Below are 22,628 nucleotides of genomic sequence, written 5' to 3'. Positions count from 1 at the left end.
CCTTACTTTAATTTCAGACACCGTTTGAGGTTAGGAATTCAATTGGTATTATAATTCAGCTACTCTTAGGATAAGATCCTGGGTTTGGTTTTCAGCGGTATCAGCTCTACTACTACAAGAAATGAGGTTTTCTTTCAGGGCACAAGTGGCAGCTTTCAGGTCTTCTTTGCAGTGCTTGAGCTGTGAATCTGAACCTCTGAGCTCATCTCTTTCTTTTACCACTTTGTCTAGCGAAAGCAGGACCAACCAACTAGCTTCCCTATACTTCTCATTCTGACAAAATTGTAGGAAAGTATCAAACATGTGATTGTTCAGCCTTTCTTCTCACTAATACTTGATCTATTTGTGGTGATATTTTATGTATTAATATTGCCACCTCATGTCACGGATTAGCAGCCCCGTCTTTACTACTGGAGAGTCATCAGTGCCTTTAAGACTAGTTAGATTTGAGAACCAATTTAGAAAACTCATCCTCTCGAACTACTCTCTGTACCAAATGTCTTCGGCTGGGTTTTCTAGAGAAGCAAAACCAGTGAAGTATATATATATATATATATATATATATATATATATATATATACATACATACAGCACTGGGTTTTATATATATATATATATTGAGAGAGAGAGAGTTATCTCAAGGAAATGGGTCTCACAGTTGTACAGGCCAGTGAGTCCCCAATTCTGTGGATCAGGCTGGAGGCTTCTCCTGACTCATGTAGCTGCAGGGGCTGACAAACCCAAAATTGGCAGATCAAATGTCAGGCCTTTAGCTCATGGGCTACTGAGGCAGATGAATTCAAGACCAGCAGGTAAGAGGGCAGGCAGCTGGCTTAAGTCCCAAGAACTGGGAGTCAGATGATGATGAGCCAGATGCGGAGCAAGCAAACAAGCTTTGCCATAACGCCCATATATATATTGGATGCAGGCCACAACCCTGAGGATACCCCCTTTACAACATATTGGCTGATCACATCATGAAGGATGACTACATCATTATGTAACTGCCAAATTACATTGTTACATAACTGCCAAACCACTGAGCATCATGGCCCAGCCAATATGACATACAACCTTAACCATCACACCAAGGTTGGCCCAGCTTATCCCTTACTTTTGTATTTTCTGTCTCCCAGGAGCTAGATGTAGGGCCAAAGATGCTAGAATGAAGTTCAGTAAGGGAACATAGGTGTACTGAATGATGATAGAGTATCAGATGGTAGCCTGTGAGTATGCAGGGAAGGGACAAAGAAGGGGCTTTGACAAACCCTTCATTTTGCAAAGGTGGTCATGCAGCCTTGATGTGCACCTGTGTTGAAGTTTGTAGAGCCATTGTCCTGTTCATGTGAAAGGCACTTATCTTAATTGGGATGATGTTATTTCCTATTTGCTTCCAACTCTGCAGAAGTCTGATTCATTTCCTAGCATTGAAAAGGGGCTTAAAACGGCCACCTTAAAGATAAATTGGCAAATAGTGTCCAGAAGAAGTCTTACCTTTGTTTGGATTTCAAATAGCTTAAATGAGGTCAGGGTCATGCACAGAGTTGTGCTGAATTCTGAACTAGGCCCTTGCCATTTAGCCACTTCCAAGGCCTTTTCTCCAAATGATGAAGTATACACCCAACTCAACCGTTACCCTCCTCCCCTGTGCACCTCCACCAAAGACCCTTTGATTAATGAGGCAGAGCAGTGCCTTGCTTTGCTATGCCATTTAATGTTTATAAACAATCAACAAACAACTTTCAACAAAATAAAAATACAAGTATACAAGGGAGGATGTGTTATATATAGATTGATGTCAGCTAAGATCATGAATTGCAGAACTCTTCCCTCATGGAAAAACAGTTGCAACATATGTTTCTGATTTCTGATTTTTTTTGCAGATGTATTTTTTTTTTACTTTGCAGTCTCCTTTTGCCCAACCCCCCAGTCCTGTCCCACAGTTTCCTACAAACATTAAGCTGCTCATATTTTGATTCATTATGCTATATGATGAAAACTTTCGCTAGGTAGTCCTCAGGTAGGAAACCCTGGTGGTGTGGTTAAGAGCTACGGCTGCTTACCAAATTGTCAGCATCAAATCCACCAGGTGTTCCTTGGAAGCCGTTTGGGGCAGCTCTACTCTGTTCTATAAGGTCGCTATGAGTCAGAATCAACTCGATGGCAATGGATTTGGTTTTGGTTTGGAATCCTCATGTAAGTATGTAACAAAAAGACAGGTGGATCTGGAAAGCTATGGTTATAATGGAGACATTGAGATCAACAGTTTTCCAAGAACAGACAGAAGTTAGCCCTGGGTCCATGTTTTGGTGAAGCCCATGTAGAAAGTTTTTCTAAGAGCCCAATTTAAGTCTTATCCCTTAATGAGACTGGCATGGAAAGAGAAAGACATGTCTTCTCACTAATTACAGATTCTTACTGCTGAGATCTTCCGTGACAATGTTAAAGTAATGCATGAAAGATTTCATTATTTTAAGAAATATGACCCCTATAAAATTGCAGATAAGAAATGATGGCTAGTTGGGTGTAATTAAGTGATGCCCAACATATGTGTGAGGTATACATCAGGCCAATGAAGCTTACGAGTTAGATGGAAGGAAGGGATCTCAGTATATCCCTTCTTATGGGAAATTAAGTCATGGAAATGGCATCATGAGAGTAGCTGGTGGGACTGGTGGTCAAAACGGAGATGCGATTGGGTTTTCAAAGAGCATGATACCAATCTAAAATTAAGTTAAGCACAGTTATGGGTACTGAAATGGGTAGGGTAGGAGAGTGGTTGGGAGTGCTGCTGCTCAAAAATATGGCCAAGCCTTCTGAGATACACTGACTACTGAATATCCTGCCCTGCCTCCAGTCCCTCTTCTGTTGGACCCAGTTTCAAACACGGCTGATTTTTAGCATGAGTTGCTGATAATAAAAATGCTGACTCTCAGCACCTTGACATTTGGGATAAACTTTTTTTTTAAATATAATTTTTCATCATAACTTGTTTCCTTTTAGGTTTTTAGTTTTGTCAGCAGTGGGAACAGCAACAAAAATAAAAAAAGGGAGGGAGAGCACATAGGGGGAAATATACAGGCTCTTAAAAATCCAATTCTTTACACTTGTCCCAAAAGGCAATAAAGAACTATCTAAAAGTGCCATTTCCCAGAAGGGCCTGTGGGTACCTAAGAAACCAGAACACTGGGGAGTAACAGTGATTCCTGGGAAAAGCTGATGAAATTGACATTTCTTTTCTCCAAACAGATCAGAATGAAGGATTTCATTGCAGGGAAGAATGCCGGATTCTTGGCCACTCTGATAGGTGCTGGATGCCCCGGAACCCGATGCCCATCCGCTCCAAGTCTCCTGAGCACGTGAGGAACATCATTGCGCTGTCCATCGAAGCTACTGCTGCGGATGTTGAGGCTTATGACGACTGCGGACCCACCAAGCGTACTTTTGCAACCTTTGGGAAGGATGTCAGCGACCACCCAGCTGAGGAGAGGCCCACCCTGAAAAGCAAGCGGACTGTCGATGTGACCATCTGCAGCCCCAAGGTCAGCGGCACTATCCGGGAGGCGGGGAATGGCTGTGAGGCAATCAGCCCTGTCACTTCCCCTCTCCACCTGAAGAGCCCTCTGCCCACCAAGCCTTCTGTGTCATACACCATTGCCCTGGCTCCCCCGGCCCGTGATGTGGAGCAGTATCTCAACAATGGTCCTTCTCGTTCCTCTGAAGCTGAGCCCCGTGGAGTTGACACCGAAAAAGTCATGCATGAGGTCAATCCCATTCTGAAGGAGGGTCGTGGCAAAGAGTCCCCTGGTGTGAAGCGTCTGAAGGATATCGTTCTCTAAACCAGTCTCGGGGAAGAAGAGAAAGAAACCATGCTGGCTAGCAAAAAAGCAGGAGTGTATCGTTTTAATTGCTCACCAATGGTTGGTTCTTGAGTGGCTGTATTTCAGAGCTTTCCTTAAATGTATTGTTTATAAATAACTATCGTTCTGTGACAATCCCTCTTGTTTCAGCAGGCAGCAGGGGTGTTCAGTTGGAGCAAATTCGCTTGGGCTTGAGTTGTTAATGGGGCCTTGATGTTGGGGAAACAGAGACAAATTCAGTTGTGAAAAGTATTATGTATTAAGTGTTTGAATTTATATATTTTTCTATGTCAAAATTATAATATAAATTACCATTGTTTGTGAAGGATTACATTTAAAAAAAGCAAAAAAAAAAAAAAAAAGCTCTGGACACCTTTAATAGCTCGCCACTGTTTTGTAGTGTAGACAAGTTAATGGTCATTTATTGTGTACTATTCATTGATTCAGTGATGTGAAATCGAACCCCTAAAACGTTGTTTCTGAAGCTCGAGTACTTTCCAATGCCGCTACTTTGCTGTGACACCCCTGCTTTAAGAACCCTTTTGCTAGCTGTGCTCTTGTTGTATTTGATATTGCAAATTGCTATGTGTGTGGTGATGGCAAAAGGCTTTTAAAGGTCAGTGTTTTCTTTTCTTAAAAAAATAATAAAACTACAGACAAAAACAAAGTGCAAACAACTGAGACGGCAAATGAATGAACAACACCACACATATAGATTGAGTACTTGGAGGATATGGAGAATATGTTTCTTAACCCATGTAATGATTGCTCACCACCTTGCAAAGTATTTTTCTCTGCCTTTCAGTCTTCTGCCCAGATCGATGATAGATCATTGCAGAAAGTCATTTTTGGATATTCTGCTATCTAATTTGCAGTTGTCAGAAATACTGTGCTGAAAGTTTTAAGAGATCCATTTTTCTAATTTCCAGGCCCTGAACAGGAAAGTTGTTCCTGTAGTTATAGGTTTCCAGGCTTAGAAATTCCCTGTCTCCAATCATCTAAAACTCAAAACGACTGAATCTATTTAGAGATCTAAATTAGCATCTCTTCAGATACACATTTCCTGATTCAGGGTTTCCCAATCACAATTAGAATTAGACTGCAAAGGATGTCATGGGCTGGAATTGAGAACTCCATGTTGCTCTGTATTTTAGGCTTATAAATAGGGATAGAGTAAGCAGTACAAAGTGTACATTTGGGAAAAGACAGGTAAGAGGTAACAGCATCACTAATCTAATTACTGTGCCTTCTAAATGGAGACACATGGACACTTGAACTCATCTTTTTATGACTAATACTTTTTGATTAACAATGTGAACAGGAAATTATGAAAATAAAAATCCTATAGATTTAGTTAACTCTTTTATTAACAAACTGCACATTCTCTTTCATTGTAACATTCCTCCTACTCTTCCCCATTTATCGATTAACTATTTGTCTATTAATATTTGCTAGCCAGTATAGTATTCTTGCAGCCTAAGGGTTCATTATTTAAAAACAAATATGTCACCTTTGCTTGTCCTTGGTCTTCAACAAGTTATTTCTAGAGAAACAAGTGTTGCGGTTCTGTTCTCATTTTTTGAAATTCAAGAGTACCCAGAAAGAAGGCTTAGAGGTTAGAGCACTAGAATGTAAAAGAGGTTTTATTTTCTTATGTTTAAGTAGATAAGTCAGCTTGTTTAAACATTTTAGTTAATTTTGCCTGAGATCCTGGCTTTATACATTACTAGGAATATTTTCTTTTATGGGAGGAGGGAGGGTTATGGGGGGGTGGGTAAGGCAGTGGGAATGGGGTTAGACAGGGGAGAACATTTCTGAAAAGGAACCTATAAGGAAGCTACAAATTCATCCTTATTTCTTATTCAGTGCTGAATACTACCTCATGCAAAATATTGGTGTGGCTGCAAATTTCCCTCTGAAACTGACACGATTAGAGATTGAGTACCATAACATCCTCATGTTGGCTCATTTCGTTCTCTCATATGCTTTTTTTTTTCCTTTCTGATTCATATTATTTTGGTTGTAGATCTTGAATTAGGTATTTCTCTTTACAAGTGACTATTTGATTAATGCATTAAAAAAAATCTTTTGCCCTTTAAGTTACGAGGGCTGCCTGTAGAATTTAGGCTGTTGTTTCTCTCATCCATTCGGATATATTGTTAGCTACCATCTCAAGGTCACTTTGAAGTCAGAGTTGACAGTTTCTGTACAGATGTATTTCTTACTATGCTCAGTGGGAATGAGGAAGTTGAGAAGATTGTGGAAAGTGGGAACATTAAACATCACGTAGCTGTTGAGCCAGAGAAGCCACTGGCTGCCATGCCTCTTGCCAACCATGTATGTCCAAAATGGTTGGAGTTGCAGTGGCGTTCGTTGATTTTGCTTTTCTCTCGTATTTTTCTCTTCTACATTTTTTTTGCAATTCAGTTTCAACTACAGATCCATCCTTTTTCCCTATCCAAATACCTTGTTCTCCCTCAACCATGGCTCAGTGGGCAGTCACAGATTTTGGAGGCTTCCAAACCCTTTACTGAGCACCTTCAAGGAATTCCCGTCATTAAACAAAAAACGAACAAACAAAAAACCTTGTATCCCCCAGTTGTCAAAAGCACATGGTGTTCTTGGAGGGTTTGCAAGCTGGTTTTATAGGCAGGCTGTGCCTCCAAATAGGAATTTTGTGCGAGTATCCTAAATTCCAATTTGGCTCGTTACCACCCCCCCTTTTTTTTTAACATGCCTGATGAAAAGCTACAAAGGCCAGAGGGCCAAATATTCTTCCTTTTTCCTCTATAAACAGGCTACAGACTTAAACTCAAGGGAGCCAGTTGTGTTCCTAAATCCTACGGAGCTCTGTTCCATTTATTCTGATGTTCCTTTTGGAAAGAAATTGGTGTTGAAGTGTGACATGCTTTAGTAACAACTGCGTAGGGAAATTCCCTGGGCAGGAAAACTTCTCCATGCAGTATAAAGGGTTTCATTTGCATTGAGTGCTTTTTCCCCAAGTATGGGAATATACTATATACAAGGAATAGGGAGTAGTGAGTCCTGCTATGCGGAATCCTTTTGTATCCTTTTCCTTATATTGACTAATTGATGAACCTGTTCAAAGTGAAATTTACCATCCCTTTGATCGTATTAAAGCCAGTGGACTACATTGCCCTTTTTGCCCAAATAAGTAATGGGCCAAGGTAGCCTGCAGTTCCTGCAGAGCAGTGATTCTCAAAGTTTGGTCCCTGGTCAGCAGCAATACCACCACTTGGGAACCTGTTAGAAACGCTAATTCTCCGTTCTCATCCAGACCAACTGAATCAGAAACACTGGGGATGGGACCCAGCAATCCATAGGATTCAAATGCCCGCTAAAGGTTGAGGGCCCATTAAAGCACAGGTTGATGGGCCCCATCCTCAGAGTTTCTGATTCAGTAGGAGTGGGGTGGGGCCTGATAATTTGTATACCTAGACATTTCTGGGAAACCCTGGCGGCACAGTGGTTAAGAGCTATGGCTGCTAACCGAAAGGTCGGCAGTTCAAATTCCCCAGGCACTCCTTGGAAACCCTATGGGACAGTTCTACCCTGTCCTGTAGGGTCGCTAAGAGTCGGAATCAACTTGACAGCAATGGGTTTAAACAGTTCCCAGGTGATGTTGATACTGCTGGTCCAGGGACCACACTTTGAAAACCACTGCTCCAGAGTAAACCTGCCTGATAGAGCTAATTGGCACCTAAGGTGCCCATTTAAACTTCCTTTTTGACATGGTGACCCACTGATTACTCAGCAGAAATGTTGAAGGAAATACAAGTTGGAACTCATAACTGGAACCACCCAGATTATTATCCCAATAGTGTTGCTTCAACATATGATTGATTGTGTGAAGGGGATTCATTTGAATTTTTCATATAGCTCTATTATTAAAAAGTGGTCCTCTTAAAGTAGAAAAGACAAAAGGCAGTTTGGGGAAAGGCAGGGCTGTAGAATGTGCCATTGGGCATCCACGGTGGGAAAAGGATTGTTACTGTACATAATACATAATATCAGTTCTGGCTAGAATTACAACTCACTTTATGGGGATCATTTTGATGCTGAATGTTCCCCAAAGCATTCTGCTAAGTCTGGTGCACTTGGCTCTTTACCTAGGGTAATAAAACCCTCACTGACTTTGAAAAACTGGCATAAATTAGCTTAAGAAGTCCATTGTATACAGTCCTAGTGTTTGCCTTCTTGGTAAAATTACATTTAAGGGTATCATTTCATGAGTCAAATCGTATCTGCTGACACTGAAGTGTATTGAGATGTTGTTCTTTAGTTTAAATATATAATAAAGTAATATTCAAAGGGGATGTGTGTGGGTGGGGCTGGGACTGGGTGGCTTTATATTGATAATGAAATATTCCAGAGCAAAACACGTTGTCCTAATGAAGTTGTTGCAGCTCTCTTTGTTTTCTTGTGAGGCTGGAATTGACCTGTGGGTCACTTGTTGTGCAAAAGTGAATTAATTTCAGATAGGAATCATATTGCTTTTGTAAAAAAAGAACATCAACCACCTTGTCTGATATATATCTTGTAAGGCGCTCTTGGTAAAGAACAACCCACGAAATCCTGATCTTGATCGGAAAGCATTGTAGGTCATTAGGGAAAACTGATGATGCTGATTGTTGCTCCAGCTGTGTTGGCATTTAAAGATGACCTTGTTACTAATTGAAAGTTGCTGTTAACCTTAGCAAACAAACCAGCTAACACCATTACAGCACTGGTTAAGTATATTTTTTTTTACTGGCACTGGCTGGCGTTCAGCTGAGGAAGGCTAGGATACAGACTTTAATGACCAAGAGCCAGACTAGCTCAAGCTAGAAATTCAGCAACAAATACCTCCTCGTGCTATTTGAATGCTAAGGTATTAGTTGCAAAAGGCTTCCGCCTTCGCTCCTCTAGTGAGGGGAATGAGCCTGATGACACTATTACTGTTTACCTGTCAAACCAGGGTGGACATTTAGAGGGATACAAGTACAGTATGTCTCATTAAGCAGTCTCTGTTGCTGATTATATGAAGATAAAATTGTTGTATATGCTGATATGTATGTTATGTACATTTTCACAGTGATTGAATCATTGTAAAAAGAAAAAAAAGACAAAAAATAATCACCACTCTGTGTATTTTATGAAGATGATAAAACAGCTTTATTAAATTATTACAGTTATGTTTTAAATGGTGTTATCTGCCACGTTGTTTCCTTTTATCTGGTGGTTCTCTGTTTCTCCCTTAAATGTGTTTTCTCTGCTTCAAAAATTTAGTGCATTTTAGTATTAAAGGCTATTGTGGAAAAATTACTATGTGTTTGGTGAAATGTGTCTTGGGGAGTGTTGATGGTTGGAGCGTGGATTGGGGTTGGGTGTGACTTTTAGGAGGAAGTTAGGCCTATGGGCCCAGGAGGTAACCAGCCTTTGATGGGGTCATTGATGTTCAGACCCAAAGGGTTCCTCTTGCCTTTTCCATTTCACAGTCCCCAGTTTTCCAACTGAGAGGGGCCTCTTCCTTCAGCCAGGCTCTAGTTATTTCCTGAGTGCCTCCCCTCCCCACTCTTACCCCAGACAATACCTTTGCCTGAGGAGGGAGACCTGTTCATATCCAGAATGGTAAAGACTTTCTTGGATGGCTCTTTAAACAAGAGTGCTAAAACCATTCTTCAAAAAAAAAAATCATTTCGGGGCAACTTCACAGTGGGACTTCTCTGAAGAATTAATTTTTTAAAAAGGCAAGAAATAGTAGAGGCTGACAGCAGGGGAAAAGAGAGTTTAAAACAAAGATGACCTGGATGCCCCTTTGATGCCTTCAGGTTTGAAAGCGAAGCAACAGGAGTGGCTTCTGACTTTGCACATAACAAGGCTGCAGTGAAAGCTCTGACAAGCTTTCTTTCTCCAAACCATTATTCTCTGGGACTCAGCACTTGGGATATAAGTATTCATACTCACTGCAACCTGGCAGAAAAAAAATCTAAGTAGAGGAAAAAAAAAGCGGGGGGCGGGGCGGGGGTGGAGGAAGGCATGGCGGAACATTTCCAAGTAGTGCCTTTAATGGTGGTTAAAGGCTAAATTGCTTCAGCATGACCTATTCTCTCAGAACAATTAAAACTGATTTCAATAATATTCACTGTCTCCCTGGATCTCAATCTTCCAGTTATCTCTACCCATCTTTATTAAATTGAGATTCCATCTTATTCCCCAGAATTAGCCCTAAAGCCAGAGCAATAGCCAGCGATGTGGCGCTGCAGTTTAGCAGGTGTCGCATCAGAACGCAAGCACAGACATGCTGGGACACACGAAGTCAAACACACTGTCGTATGTACAGACATTCACACAGGCTCACAGATAGATGTTCATAAGGGCATGTTGGAAAGCGCCTGGTGTGTCACTGGTTTGGAGGCTATTAACTCATGGGTGGTCATATGAATATTTTTGGGGCTAGCCTATACCAAAAGTGTAAAGAAGTTTCTTTTGACCTTCTTCTATCTACCATTTGCATTGGCTCCAAAAGGGAATGGCAACTCCTTCTTAAAATCTTCTAAGGACTGAACAAGAGAAAATAAATCCTCACATGACCAGGGGCATTCACATATGCAACACAGGTGTATACGAGGCCATGAACAATTATTATAACTCTGCCTAAATGTGTGAAAGTGATCTGATTATAGGGGTAACCTTGAATCTACTTGAAAAAGAAAGCAAATTATTAAAATTATCCAGTTCTTTATTTTTGGTAACAAAGTGCTTGTGGCACATCTCATGTGTGTCGCTGACATGCTGGGTGGGGGGTCAAGAAACCACAGCAGGAATTGATACCTAAGAAATCTCTGGTAGGGAGTGACAGCTGCTCCGGGGCCAAAGACGAAACAAAACCATTCTCACTATTTTGTTTTGGGGATATAAATGTGCCTTAGAGAGATGCACCTTGGAAGCACTGTTCTTATTTGTAAAAGAATGAGGCCTTTATCCCTAACACAAAATGCTCTAGGATAAGAGCGCAGAGGTATTCCCTTAGAGTTCTGGGTCTTAATCTTTCTGCCATTTTGACAAATGACTACTTGTACATGTCCGACCCTTTCATCCCTGTGCTGCTTTTGGTGGGGAGATGGAAGATGAGCAGGAAGTGAGATAGACAAGATTTCCTTAAGTTATGTGCAATACTTGGCTCACTGGCTATAACCCTACCCCTCCCTCTCAGTGATGACTGCAGTGCATTGAGTCCAGAGAGCCTTGTTGGGAACCTGTCTTATTCTGGATTGCCTAGAGGAGCAAAACCAGGGAAGCATGTATAAATATGTGCAGTGAGAAATTTACTTCAAGAAAATGGCTCACGCAATTGGGCGGAAATGACTCATAACAATTGTCGGGGCTGGAAAGTTCCAAATCCAAGGGTCAGATGGCAGACTGAAGACTTCTGCTGCCTCACGTGGTTGCAGGGCCTGATGAACCCAAAATCTGCAGATCAGGTGGCAGGCTGAAGTCTTCCTCAGGCTTATGCCCCAAGAACTGGAGGTCAGGCAACGAGAATAGTGCAGGGTTGAATGAGCCTTGCCAGAACATCAATTTATATACTGAAGGCAGACCACACCCTCAAGGAAACTCCCCTTTCAAGTGATTGGTGGATCACATTAGATCACATCATGGAAGTGATTACATTATATCCCTTATGGAAGAACAATCAGTCCAAAGCCTGCCAAACCTTTGAGAATCATAGCTTAGCTAAGTCGACGCATAACATTAACCATCACAGAATGCCTGCTCTTTCTGCCTGGAGGTGAGGAGCAAGGGAGCTGTGCTATTCCTTCTAATGCTTGCCCACTCTCCTCCCTGTGTTTTAGTGTCTTAACTTCCTCCAGGAGCCCAAAGTCTTTATTTGCCCCTAACTATCCAGGTTCTCCAGTATGCCCCCATCTCCCCAGCCGGGGGTCTCCCCTTTCTTGTAAGTGCTACTTATCCCTGAGTTTTCCTGACCTCCCCCCTGCTTCCTTTTCCACTCTAAATTATGTCTCAAGTTTAGCTATATCCAGTCCTTTTAGGCTTTCTGCTAGCATTTGTCATTGTTGTGTGCTGTCAACTCTGACTCATAGCAACCCTATATGACAGAGTAGAACTGTCCCATAGGGTTTACTAGGCTGTAATCTTTACGGAAGCAGATTTCCAGGTCTTTTCTCCCATGGTGCCACAGGTGGGATCAAACCTCAAACCTTTCAGTTAGCAGCCAAGCACTTAGCCATTGTGCCTCCAGGGCTCCTTTGCTGGGGTTTAAGGGACCTAAACATTTATTGAGTACTTACTATGTGCCAGACACTTTACAATCATTATCTCATTTTATCCTCACAGAAACCTTGTGTAGTAGATGAAATCTAGATTTTATACACAGATAAATGGAGGCTCAGAGAGCTTAGGGGACTTGCCCAAGGTCACATAGTTACTAAATGGCAGAGCTAGGATACATATCCTAACAGTAGTTGAAAAAAGGTAATAATATTATATACTACTCCTTTCAACAACTGTTATGGAACAGGGAGCCAACCTGGTAAGTTCTTCCCAAGTAGACAGTTAATAAGAGTGCTAGTATCTGTCTTAAGGTGTTTCTCCATCCTGGATAATATATCAACATTTTACGAGATCTTTAGGAATCTGATGTCATAGCCCAAAGAAGTGACTGTAACAGTGGGATTTTCAGGACAGGGGGCTTTTGATCAGCCTCATAAGCACTTCTCTACTTCTTCTATACACAGGGCCTGCCTTTCAAGTTACATTAGTCATGCATGGCAGGACTGTGGCTCCTTTTAGAGTCTGTGCACTCTAGCTAGTCAACAGCCCTTGAAATGAAGGTCTGGTAACCCTATATTCATCTGTCCCACTGGGTTTCAAGCAATCTGTCAAGGAAGTACTCATGTGTGTTACAGACCATCAGAGCTGAAGTCAATCCCAATATATGTTCAAAATAGGCCTTGGTTACTTTCTGAGATCCCAAAAGTTGGTTGGAGGTCAGGAAGGTTGACAGCTGAAACAGGGTGGTGGTGGTGGTGAGGAGGGGAGGCATGTTTGAAAAAGAAATCAAAACCCCAGAGGCTACTGCAAGGAAATATATTAAGGAGTAGAAAAATCAGCTGGGAAAAGGGGCTGAACCAGTTGTGAGCACTGTATTAAGGCCACCAGAGGCCTAAGAGATTGGTTGCCATGCCTGCCTCATAGTTCATGTGGAGTTGAAGAGGTGTTGATAGGCCCCCAAAGGCTCTTTATCTGGCCCTTCTCAGTCAGCAAGGGCCCTGGCATGGAGCTAAACTAGGAAGCGAGGTCAGACAAAGTAAAATGGAAAAGGAGGGAGAAATTATCTGGATTACATGAACAAAGTCATTGGTAATGAAAACACCAGCTTCCCCAGTGGAGGCCTCTATAGGAAGAGTTTAAAGACCAACCCATTTCTAAATTCCCACTGTTGAAGCGTACTTGTCCAGTTTACCTCAGTGGCCTAGCATTTTCTCAGTCTGGAATGTAGTTCTCAGGGTTCTGAATGTCATAGCTGAGCTACATGCAATGCTAAACATTGAGATGCTTTGCCAACACTGTTCTAGTATTCATTCCTTTTATTTTGTCCTTTTAGCAGGAAAATATGAGTAGTGTCAGAGACCAAGATAGTGGTATTTTACACCCCCAAATCAATACACAGGAGCATATCCCAAAATGTCTGGTAAACTTTCCTTGTTCTCAGTATCACCACCATGAGACCATGGCCACAGAGTCCCTCAACTGGATTACTGACGTAGTGTCCTAGTTTGCCTCCTCTCATTCACCTTGTCTCTAACATATTCTTTGCACTGCAGCCAGAAAGATCTTGCTAAAACGCAAAGCTGCTTAAATCATGACTCTGCTTCAAACCAATCAATGGTTTCCCTTCATGATGAAATTCAAACTTCTTAACATGGGCTACAAGGGTGCTTTTCAATTTTTTTTGATTGCTCCCCATAGTAAGAAATGTATTTTACATCAATACTCAGTACTATACACATGTAACTGAAACAAACATTTCACAAACAATACTTATCTTTGTTACCTGCAATGCATTCTGAGATTTTCTATTCAACTCTGTGTGCCAAGGGTCATCAAACTTTTCTGTAAAAGGCCAGGTAGTAAATAGCTTAGACTTCGTGGGTCATACAATCTCTTTTGCAACTGCTAAACTTTGCCGTTGTGGCTGCTTACACAAATAATTTGACTTACAATACCAAGGGTTTTGTGCATCCCCCAGACAAAGAACCTGCAGTTTTTAGAGTGCAGAGAAGCCTCCCCTGACCCTGGGTGGAAAGGGCTGTAATTAAGGATGTTTCCGTATCACACAATGCATTACTCACAGGCCCAGGTCATGAGTGGCTCCACATCAGTGTTGCCCTTATATATCATCACTCTTATTTTTACATTTCTTCCCCTTGAAGTACAAAGGAAGTATTTATCTAACCTGGATTAATAGGCAATGAGCTAGAAAAGAGTGTTCACGATCACTAAAAAGGGAAAAAGAGTGAGTCATTAAACAAGTACTTGTTCTCTCCCCCCTCTCTTTCTTTCTCAATAGACATAATTGTTAACACGTATGTATGTAAATAAACAAATATATACATACATACGACAAGTAAAGCACAATTTAAGATAGATCCAATTTCTATCCCCAGCTCACAAAATGAATCTCTTCAAACAGGGCAACTGAGAGGGAGAGTTACCCTTGTTTCACAGTACATAAGCTTGGCATTTTCAGATTATCGACCACCACCTTACAAATTTTGAGGGAGAATGCTTCAGCTCAAATCTTTCTGTATAGTTAGTTTTTTTGTCTATATATTTTTTCCTGGCTGTCTTCTCATTCTAGTCTTTACTGCTGTGGCTGAGAAGTTCTGTCAATGATTTTCCTCTTCAGTACAATTCTTTCTTCTATGTTCAAGCATTAAATCCCTCTCTGAACTTCACAAGAAATCTAGCTTTCTGCTATGCACCTTATGTGCCATAATTCTATCTTTGCAGCCCTGGGTCCTTTCCATATGGCACTAGATTTGAGGGGCCTGGGGAAAGCAACTCACTTATTCCTTCAACACTTCTAAGTGCTTGCTGAGTACCAGGCTTTTTGAAGAATGGATTGGATAGTGGGTTGGGGAAACCAAGTGAACTCTTGCTAGTTAAGGCACAAGGGTGAGGACCTGAATTAGAACGGTGGCAATCGTGTGGGAAAGAAAACTTGACAGGTCTTATTAAGTGACTGGAGGCAAAAGGGTAAGAATGAGAGAAAAGAGTTGGTAAGTGTGAGCATTTGTAATGGGCTGATTAGAGGAAGATGATTATATAATACTATTTCCTACCCTATCCCTCCATCTACGGCCCCACCAACACACACAAACACACACAGAGTGAGAGAGAGAGAGAACCTATTGTGATTTCTGATTCAATCATTTATTTATTCAACAAATATTAATTGAGCACTTACCATATGATAGGAACTCTGGTAGGTGCTGGGGATAGAGGAGTGAACAAAATAGAGAAAAACCCTTGCCCTCGTGAAGTTTACATTCTAGTCGGGGGGGACATAAAATATTAATGAGTACCATATACATTATGTCAGATTGTGATAAATGCTAAGGAGAGGAGAAAAAGAAAGCAGGCAGTGGGGATATTAAATGTTTAGGAGGTTACTGAAATCCTAGATAGGGTAGCCAGGGAAGCCCTCACAGAGAAGGTAATTTTTTAATAGACCTGAAGAAAATGAGTTAGCAGCCATGAGAACATCTGGTCCAGAGATAGGAGGTATCTCTGGGTTTTGAGCAGAAGAGTGACATGATCAGGTTTTAACAGTACCCCTCTGACTGACAGACTATTGAGGGTCAAAGGCAGAAGCAGGGAGACAAGTTGGGAGGCGACTGTAATAATCCAGGCTAGAGAAGATGGTCGCTTAGACCACCCAGGGTGGTGGCTGTTGAACGGGTAGAAGTGATCCAATAGAAATGTATTCTTCTCTGCCTCTTTACAGCCATAAGTGCTGATATGAATTGACCAAAGAATGGGAAGAATTGCATAATCCTGGGAAGATACAAGGTCCTGGTGGGTAATAGAGTGCAGGAGGGAAGGAAAGACACTCGTGAGAAATGAAAACAGTGACATGTGGGAAGGAAAGGCAGAGAATTAGAATGTGTTTTGAATCAGTTTTCAGTATCTAGGTGTTTCTGATTACATAGAATGGGTCATAACCATATTTTTTCACAGGGTCTATCTCCTTGTAGGAGTCTCTGGGTGGTGCAAATGGTTAATGTGCTCAGCTGATAACCGAAAGGTTGGTGGTTCAAGTCCACCCAGAGGTGTGTCAGAAGAAAGGCCTGGTTATCTACAGCTGAAAAATCTGTCATTGAGAACCTTATGAAGCACACATTGGGTAACCATGAGTCCGAATCAACTCAATGGTAACTGTCTTTTTTTTTTAATCTCCTTACAAAATTGTTTTGTAGCAATTTTTTAAATAATGAACTTATTATGTTTTTTATGTCTAGATTAAGATGATACTTGCTAAATGAGGCGAAAGGAAATTCTAATTGGCCCTGGGAAAAGTAATTAATGGGTAAGAACTTACCCATCCGTTTGGTGAATCCATACTCCCTGCATGAGTAGACTATAGGCACATCCCATCTCTTGTCTTCTCTCCAGTCATCAAATGTGAGATGCCACTTCCGGGGTTCAGGATCATCTAGAAAACTCAGAATTCTTTCCTTTTGGTGGAAGCTTGGAAGCAGGGTAAGTGATATCTGGAAACTGTTTGGGCTTTGAGATTTTGAACATTATGAAAAATTTCAAACATACATAGCAGTTGAGAGAGTAGTATAATGAATGTGATGTGCCCTTCACAGCTTTAGTGATTATCAACACACCTGTACCTTGCATTTCATAGGGAATAAAGGGCAAGTGAAGCCTTGGGTTAGACTCTATCTTTTGGAGTCCTGACATTTTGATCTTCCTGCAATCAGAAGATTCAGAGTATAGCCTGGTCTGGAGATAGGAGGCATCTTCAGGTTTTTTAGACTGAAGAATATCCCGGGGCAGGGCAAGGGTAACGCTAGATTTTGGAATTGGAAAAAATCTACTAAGGCAAAACAAAAACAACAACAACAAAACAAAAAAAAAAAACACGGAGCTGCTGGTGGAGCATGCCTCCCCCCCAAGTTTATGGGGTGGGCAGCCAAAAGTTTTCAGCTCAGGTCACTCAGCCTACCTGGGGCTTTTGCTCTCTTTCCTTTGGATCCAACACTAATTCAATGTTATATTTCATCATTGAGATCTATGGGAAAAACAATCTACTTTGCCAATAGTTGTTTTTCCCTCAACTTCTTTATTTTATTTTTTGCAATGCATTGACCTTTAAAAGTTCAAGTTCTACGTTTCCTAAAAGAGGTAAAGTCTTTGCAGTTTACTGTAGTGCTTCCTCATAGAATAAATGTCAAGTTTAACTTTGCACCATCTTCATTATTATTATCCCTGAATCTTGATTATGCCAGAGACAAAAAGGATGTGTTTGCGTGTGTGTGTGTGTATTTGTGTGTGTGTGTGGCAAAGGGTGCTGAGGAAGTTTGGGAGGGGAGTACCTACAAATGTTGCCATTCTTTTGATCAGTAATTATTGCCAATAAAGGGTCCAATTGATAAACACTAAGGTGATTTTGCCTAGAAAATAGCTAGTCTGAAGCAAATAACTCTCTTGTGAAGCTTTATTGGGGAGGCATATATTCATTTGCTATAGATTGGCCCTGGCAGTGGTGGTGGTGTGGAGAACTGAGCTGTAGAATCTGAACTTGGGTGGAGCTTGAATTGAGCATATTGTAGTTTTTCACTTGCTTATTTTTTTGTGGGATTTTCAAACGGCAGATCAAATATTTGACCTGGACTGATCTCTCCTGAGGTCTCCAAAGGCAGCTGAAGATATTTTCAGTCCCTTCTACTGCTTCATGAGGAAGCTGCACCTGGCTTTGATAAGTCAAGAGAAACATGATCAAAACAGCAACCTCAGTCAGAAGGCAGTGGGCACAAGAAGTCTTTCCTTCCCAGGACAGCAGAAGAAAGAGAAGAGGGAACAATAATAGCAAATTTGAAAACCTCAGGGAGGAGATGGGCACTAACACTGCCTAGCAATGTGATACAGGTAAGAAAGCTTTGCAGGGGCCAATGACTTTTTTTTTTTCCAACCCATATCCAGTTAAAAGGAGGTGAAATCTAAAGACATTTCAGAAAATAGGAATGATATGGAGGCTGACCCTACTTGACCTCTACAGTCAAGTCTGGCCTTATGGAGAGCAACTACCCACATGGGGCCTTAGAGATTGCACATTATAGGATGACAGAGCTTGAATAATTATAGGCACAATTCATTGAGCATTTACTTTTTTTTTTAGTGAAATTATACGCACACACAAATGCATGCGCCCACCTGCACGTACACACACACACACACACACACACTTACATAGTCATTTAGGCTACCCAACAAGATAGCAAGATAGTAACTATGATCATAATTCCTATTTTCTAGATGAGGAACTAAGGTTCGAAGAGCCCATCACTTGATCAGATTCAAATGGATCAAACTTCAAACTTCAGCTGGCAAGTACCAGAAATGGGATTCAAATAAAAGTAGCCTGACTTGAAAACCCATAATTTTAATCAGCATGTTATATTATTATCTCCAGTCTGGAAGGAACCTTGAAGATCATTCAGCTCCCTAATTTACAGATGAGGAAAATGAACTGCAGACAAGGGAAATGACTAGGCTGTAAGATCCATAGCTCCATGAGGGCAGGGATCATAACTATTTTACTCACCATTGTTGTCTCCACTACTAATCATGAGGTCAAGCACATAGTAGATAGTCAATAAAAAATTATTGAATTAAAAAAAAATAAATCAACAAAATGGAGGGCTTATATTATGGATATATGAGATCTTTTACATGTGTGATAATCTATCTCATATGATCCTCAGATTTTTAAAATCACAGAGCTTGGCTGCTAACCAAAAGGTTGGCAGTTCAAATCCACCAGCTTCTCCTTAGAAACCCTATGGAGAGTTCTACTCTGTCCTACAGGATTGCTATGAGTCGGAATCGACTCCACGGCAATGGGTTTGGCTTGCTTTGGTTTTAAAGGTGTTTACACCTTATGTGATGTAGGTAAGGGGGGTTGTGAGTATAACAGGCCAAACTTCAATAACTTCAGTTGATGAAGGAAGGCTGGCCCAGAACAGAGGGACAGCATTTGTTCATTGATTCTACAAAATTTTTAAAAAATTTTTATTGTGCTTTAAGTGAAAGTTTACACATCAAGTCAGTCTCTCATACAAAAGCTTATATACACCTTGCTGCATACTCCTAACTGCTCTCCCCCTAATGAGACAGCCCCCTCCTTCCCTCCACTCTGTCTTTTCATGTCCATTCCGCCAGCTTCTAACCCCTTTTGCCCTCTCATCTCCCCTCCAGATAGGAGATGCCAACATAGTCTCAAGTGCCTACTGGATCCAAGAAGCTCATTCTTTACCAGCATCTCTTTCTATCCCATTGTCCAGTCCAATCCCTGTCTGAAGAGTTGCCTTTGGGAATGGCTCCTGTCCTGGGCTAACAGAAGGTGTAGGGGCCATGACCACCAGGGTCCTTCTAGTCTCAGTCAGACAATTAAGTCTGGTCTTTTTACGAGAATATGGGGTCTGCATCCCACTGCTCTCCTGCTCCCTTAGGGGTTCCCGTCAGGGCAGTCATTGGTTGTAGCCGGGAACCATCTGGTTCTTCTGGTCTCAGGCTAATGTAGTCTCTGGTTTATGTGGCCCTTTCTGTCTCTTGGGCTAGTAATTACCTTGTGTCCTTGGTGTTCTTCATTCTCCTTTGCTCCAGGTGGGTTGAGACCAATTGATACATCCTAGATGGCTGCTTGCTAGCATTTAAGACCCCAGACGCCACTCTCCAAAGTGGAATGCAGAATGTTTTCTTAATAGATTTTATTATGCCAATTGACCTAGATGTCCCCTGAAACCATGGTCCCCAAACCCCCGCCACTGCTACACGGGCCTTCAAAGCGTTCAGTTTATTCAGGAAACTGCTTTTGGTTTAGTCTAGTTGTGCTGACCTCTCCTGTATTGTGTGTTGTCTTTCCCTTCATCTAAAATAATTCTTATCTACTATCTAATTAGTGAAAATCCCTCTCCTCCCTCACCTGCATTATTGTAACCATCAAGGAATATTTTCTTCTCTGTTTAAACTATTTCTCGAGTTCTTATAATAGTGGTCTCATACAATATTTGTCCTTTTGCAACTGACTAATTTCACTCAGCATAACGCCTTCCAGATTCCTCCATGTTATGAGATGTATCATGGATTCATCATTGTTCTTTATCGATGTGTAGTATTCCCTTTTGTGAATATACCATAATTTATTTATCCATTCATCTGTTGATGGGCACCTTGGTTGCTTCCATCTTTTTGCTATATTAAACAGTGCTGCAATAAACACGAGTGTGCATATATATGTTTGTGTTTTAAAGGCTCTTAATTCTCTAGGATATATCCCAAGGAGTGGGATTGCTGGATCATATGGTAGTTCTATTTCTAGTTTTTTAAGGAAGTGCCAAATAGATTTTCAAAGTGGATGTACCATTTTACGTTTCCACCAGCAGTGTATAAGTGTTCCAGTCTGTCCACAACTTCGCCAACATTTATTATTTTGTGTTTTTTGGATTAATGCAGCCTTGTTGGAATGAGATAGAATCTCATTATAGTTTTGATTTGCATTTCTCTAATGGCTAATGATCGTGAGCATTTCCTCATGTACCTGTTAAGCTACCTGAATGTCTTCTTTAGTGAAGTGCCTGTTCATATCCTTTGCCCATTTTTAAATTGGGTTATTTGTCTTTTTGTAGTTGAGGTTTTGCATTACCATGCACATTTTAGAGATCAGGCACTGATCAGAAATGTCATAGCTAAAAACGTTTTCCCAGTCTGTAGGTAATCTTTTTACTCTTTTGGTGAAGTCTTTGGATGAGCATAGGAGTTTGATTTTTAGGAGTTCCCAGTTATCTAGTTTCTCTTCTGCATTGTTAGTGATGTTTTGTATACTGTTTATGCCATGTATTTGGGCTCCTAGCATTATCCCAATTTTTTCTTCCATGATCTTTATTGTTTCACATTTTGTATTTAGGTCTTTCATCCAACTTCACTTAGTATTTGTGCATGGTGTGAGGTATGGGTCTTGTTTTATTTCCTTGCAGATGGATATCCAGTTATGCCAACGCATTTGTTAAACAGATTATGTTTTCCCCATTTAACTGACTTCGGGCCTTTGTCAAATATCAGCTGCTCATATGTGGATGGATTTATGTCTGGATTCTCAATTGTGTTCCATTGATCTATGAATCTGTTGTTGTACCAGTACCAGGCTGTTTTGACTATTGTGGTGGTATAACATGTTCTAAAATCAGGTAGTGTGAGGCCTCCCACTTTGTTCTTCTTTTTCAGTAATGCTTTACTTATCCAGGGCCTCTTTCCCTTCCATATGAAGTTGGTAATTTGTTTCTTCATCTCATTAAAAAATGTCATTGGCATTTGGATTGGAATTGCATTGTATCTATAGATCGCTTTTGGTAGAATAGACATTTTTACAATGGTAAGTCTTCCCATCCATGAGCGAGGTATGTTTTTCCACTTATGTAGGTCTCTTTTGGTTTCTTGCAGTAGTGTCTTGTAGTTTTCTTTGTATAAGCCTTTTACATCTCTGGTAAGATTTATTCCGAAGTATTTTATCCTCTCGGGGGCTACTGTAAATGGTATTGATTTGGTGATTTCCTCTTCGATGTTCTTTTTGTTGGCATAGTGAAATCCAACTGATGTTTGTATGTTTATCTTGTATCCTGATACTCTACTGAACTCTCCTCTTAGTTTCAATAGTTTTCTTGAGGATTCTTTAGGGTTTTCTGTGTATAAGACCATGTCATCTGCAAAAAGAGAGATTTTTACTTCTTCTTTACCAATCTGGATGCCCTTTATTTCTTTATCTAGCCTAATTGCTCTGGTTAGGACCTCCAGCACAATGTTGAGTAAGAGTGGTGATAAAGGGCGTCCTTGTCTGTTTCCCGATCTCAAGAGGAATGCTTTCAGACTCTCTCCATTTAAGATGATGTTAGCTGTTGGCTTTGTATAAATGCCCTTTATTATGTCGAGGCATTCTCCTTCTATTCCTATTTTATTGAGAGTTTTTATCATGAATGGGCGTAGGACTTTGTCAAATGCCTTTTCTGTGTCAATTGATAAGATAATGTGGTTCTTGTCTTTTGTTTTATTTATATGATGGATTACATATTAATCGTTTTTCTAATGTTGAGCCATCCCTGCATACCTGGTGTGAATCCCACTTGATCATGGTGAATTATTTTTTTGATATGTTGTTGAATTCTATTGGCTAGAATTTTGTTGAGGATTTTTGCATCTAAGTTCATGAGGGATATAGGTATGTAATTTTCCCTTTTGTGGAGTCTTTACCTGGTTTTGGTATCAGGGATATGCTGGCTTCATAGAATGAGTTTGGGAGTATTCCGTCCTTTTTTATGCTCTGAAATAACTTTAGTAGTAGTGGTGTTAACTCTTCTCTGAAAGTTTGGTAGAACTCTGCAATGAAGCCATCCAGGCCAGGGCTTTTTTTTGTTGAGAGTTTTTTGATTACTTTTTCAATCTCTTCTTTTGTTATGG

At 40.8% G+C, this 22,628-nt stretch overlaps 1 protein-coding gene across 3 annotated transcripts in view; it reads left to right on the top strand.

Moving 5' to 3' along the window:
• The window catches only part of PCDH19 (protocadherin 19), a 113,690-nt gene extending 108,096 nt beyond the window's left edge, over nucleotides 1-5,594 (top strand). For all 3 annotated transcript variants that reach the window (XM_023538880.2, XM_003420019.4, XM_023538882.2), the window contains one exon: nucleotides 3,250-5,594. In XM_023538880.2, the coding sequence (XP_023394648.1) occupies nucleotides 3,250-3,839 (590 nt within the window). In that variant the 3' untranslated portion in view covers nucleotides 3,840-5,594. The remainder of the gene's footprint in view (nucleotides 1-3,249) is intronic.
• The last annotated feature ends 17,034 nt before the right edge of the window (nucleotides 5,595-22,628 follow it).

The sequence above is a fragment of the Loxodonta africana genome, chromosome X (assembly GCF_030014295.1).
Source record: "Loxodonta africana isolate mLoxAfr1 chromosome X, mLoxAfr1.hap2, whole genome shotgun sequence".
NCBI classification, from domain to species: domain Eukaryota; kingdom Metazoa; phylum Chordata; class Mammalia; order Proboscidea; family Elephantidae; genus Loxodonta; species Loxodonta africana.
The sequence above is the reverse complement of the archived record's forward strand: the minus strand, read 5'-3'. Positions and strand labels throughout refer to the sequence as shown.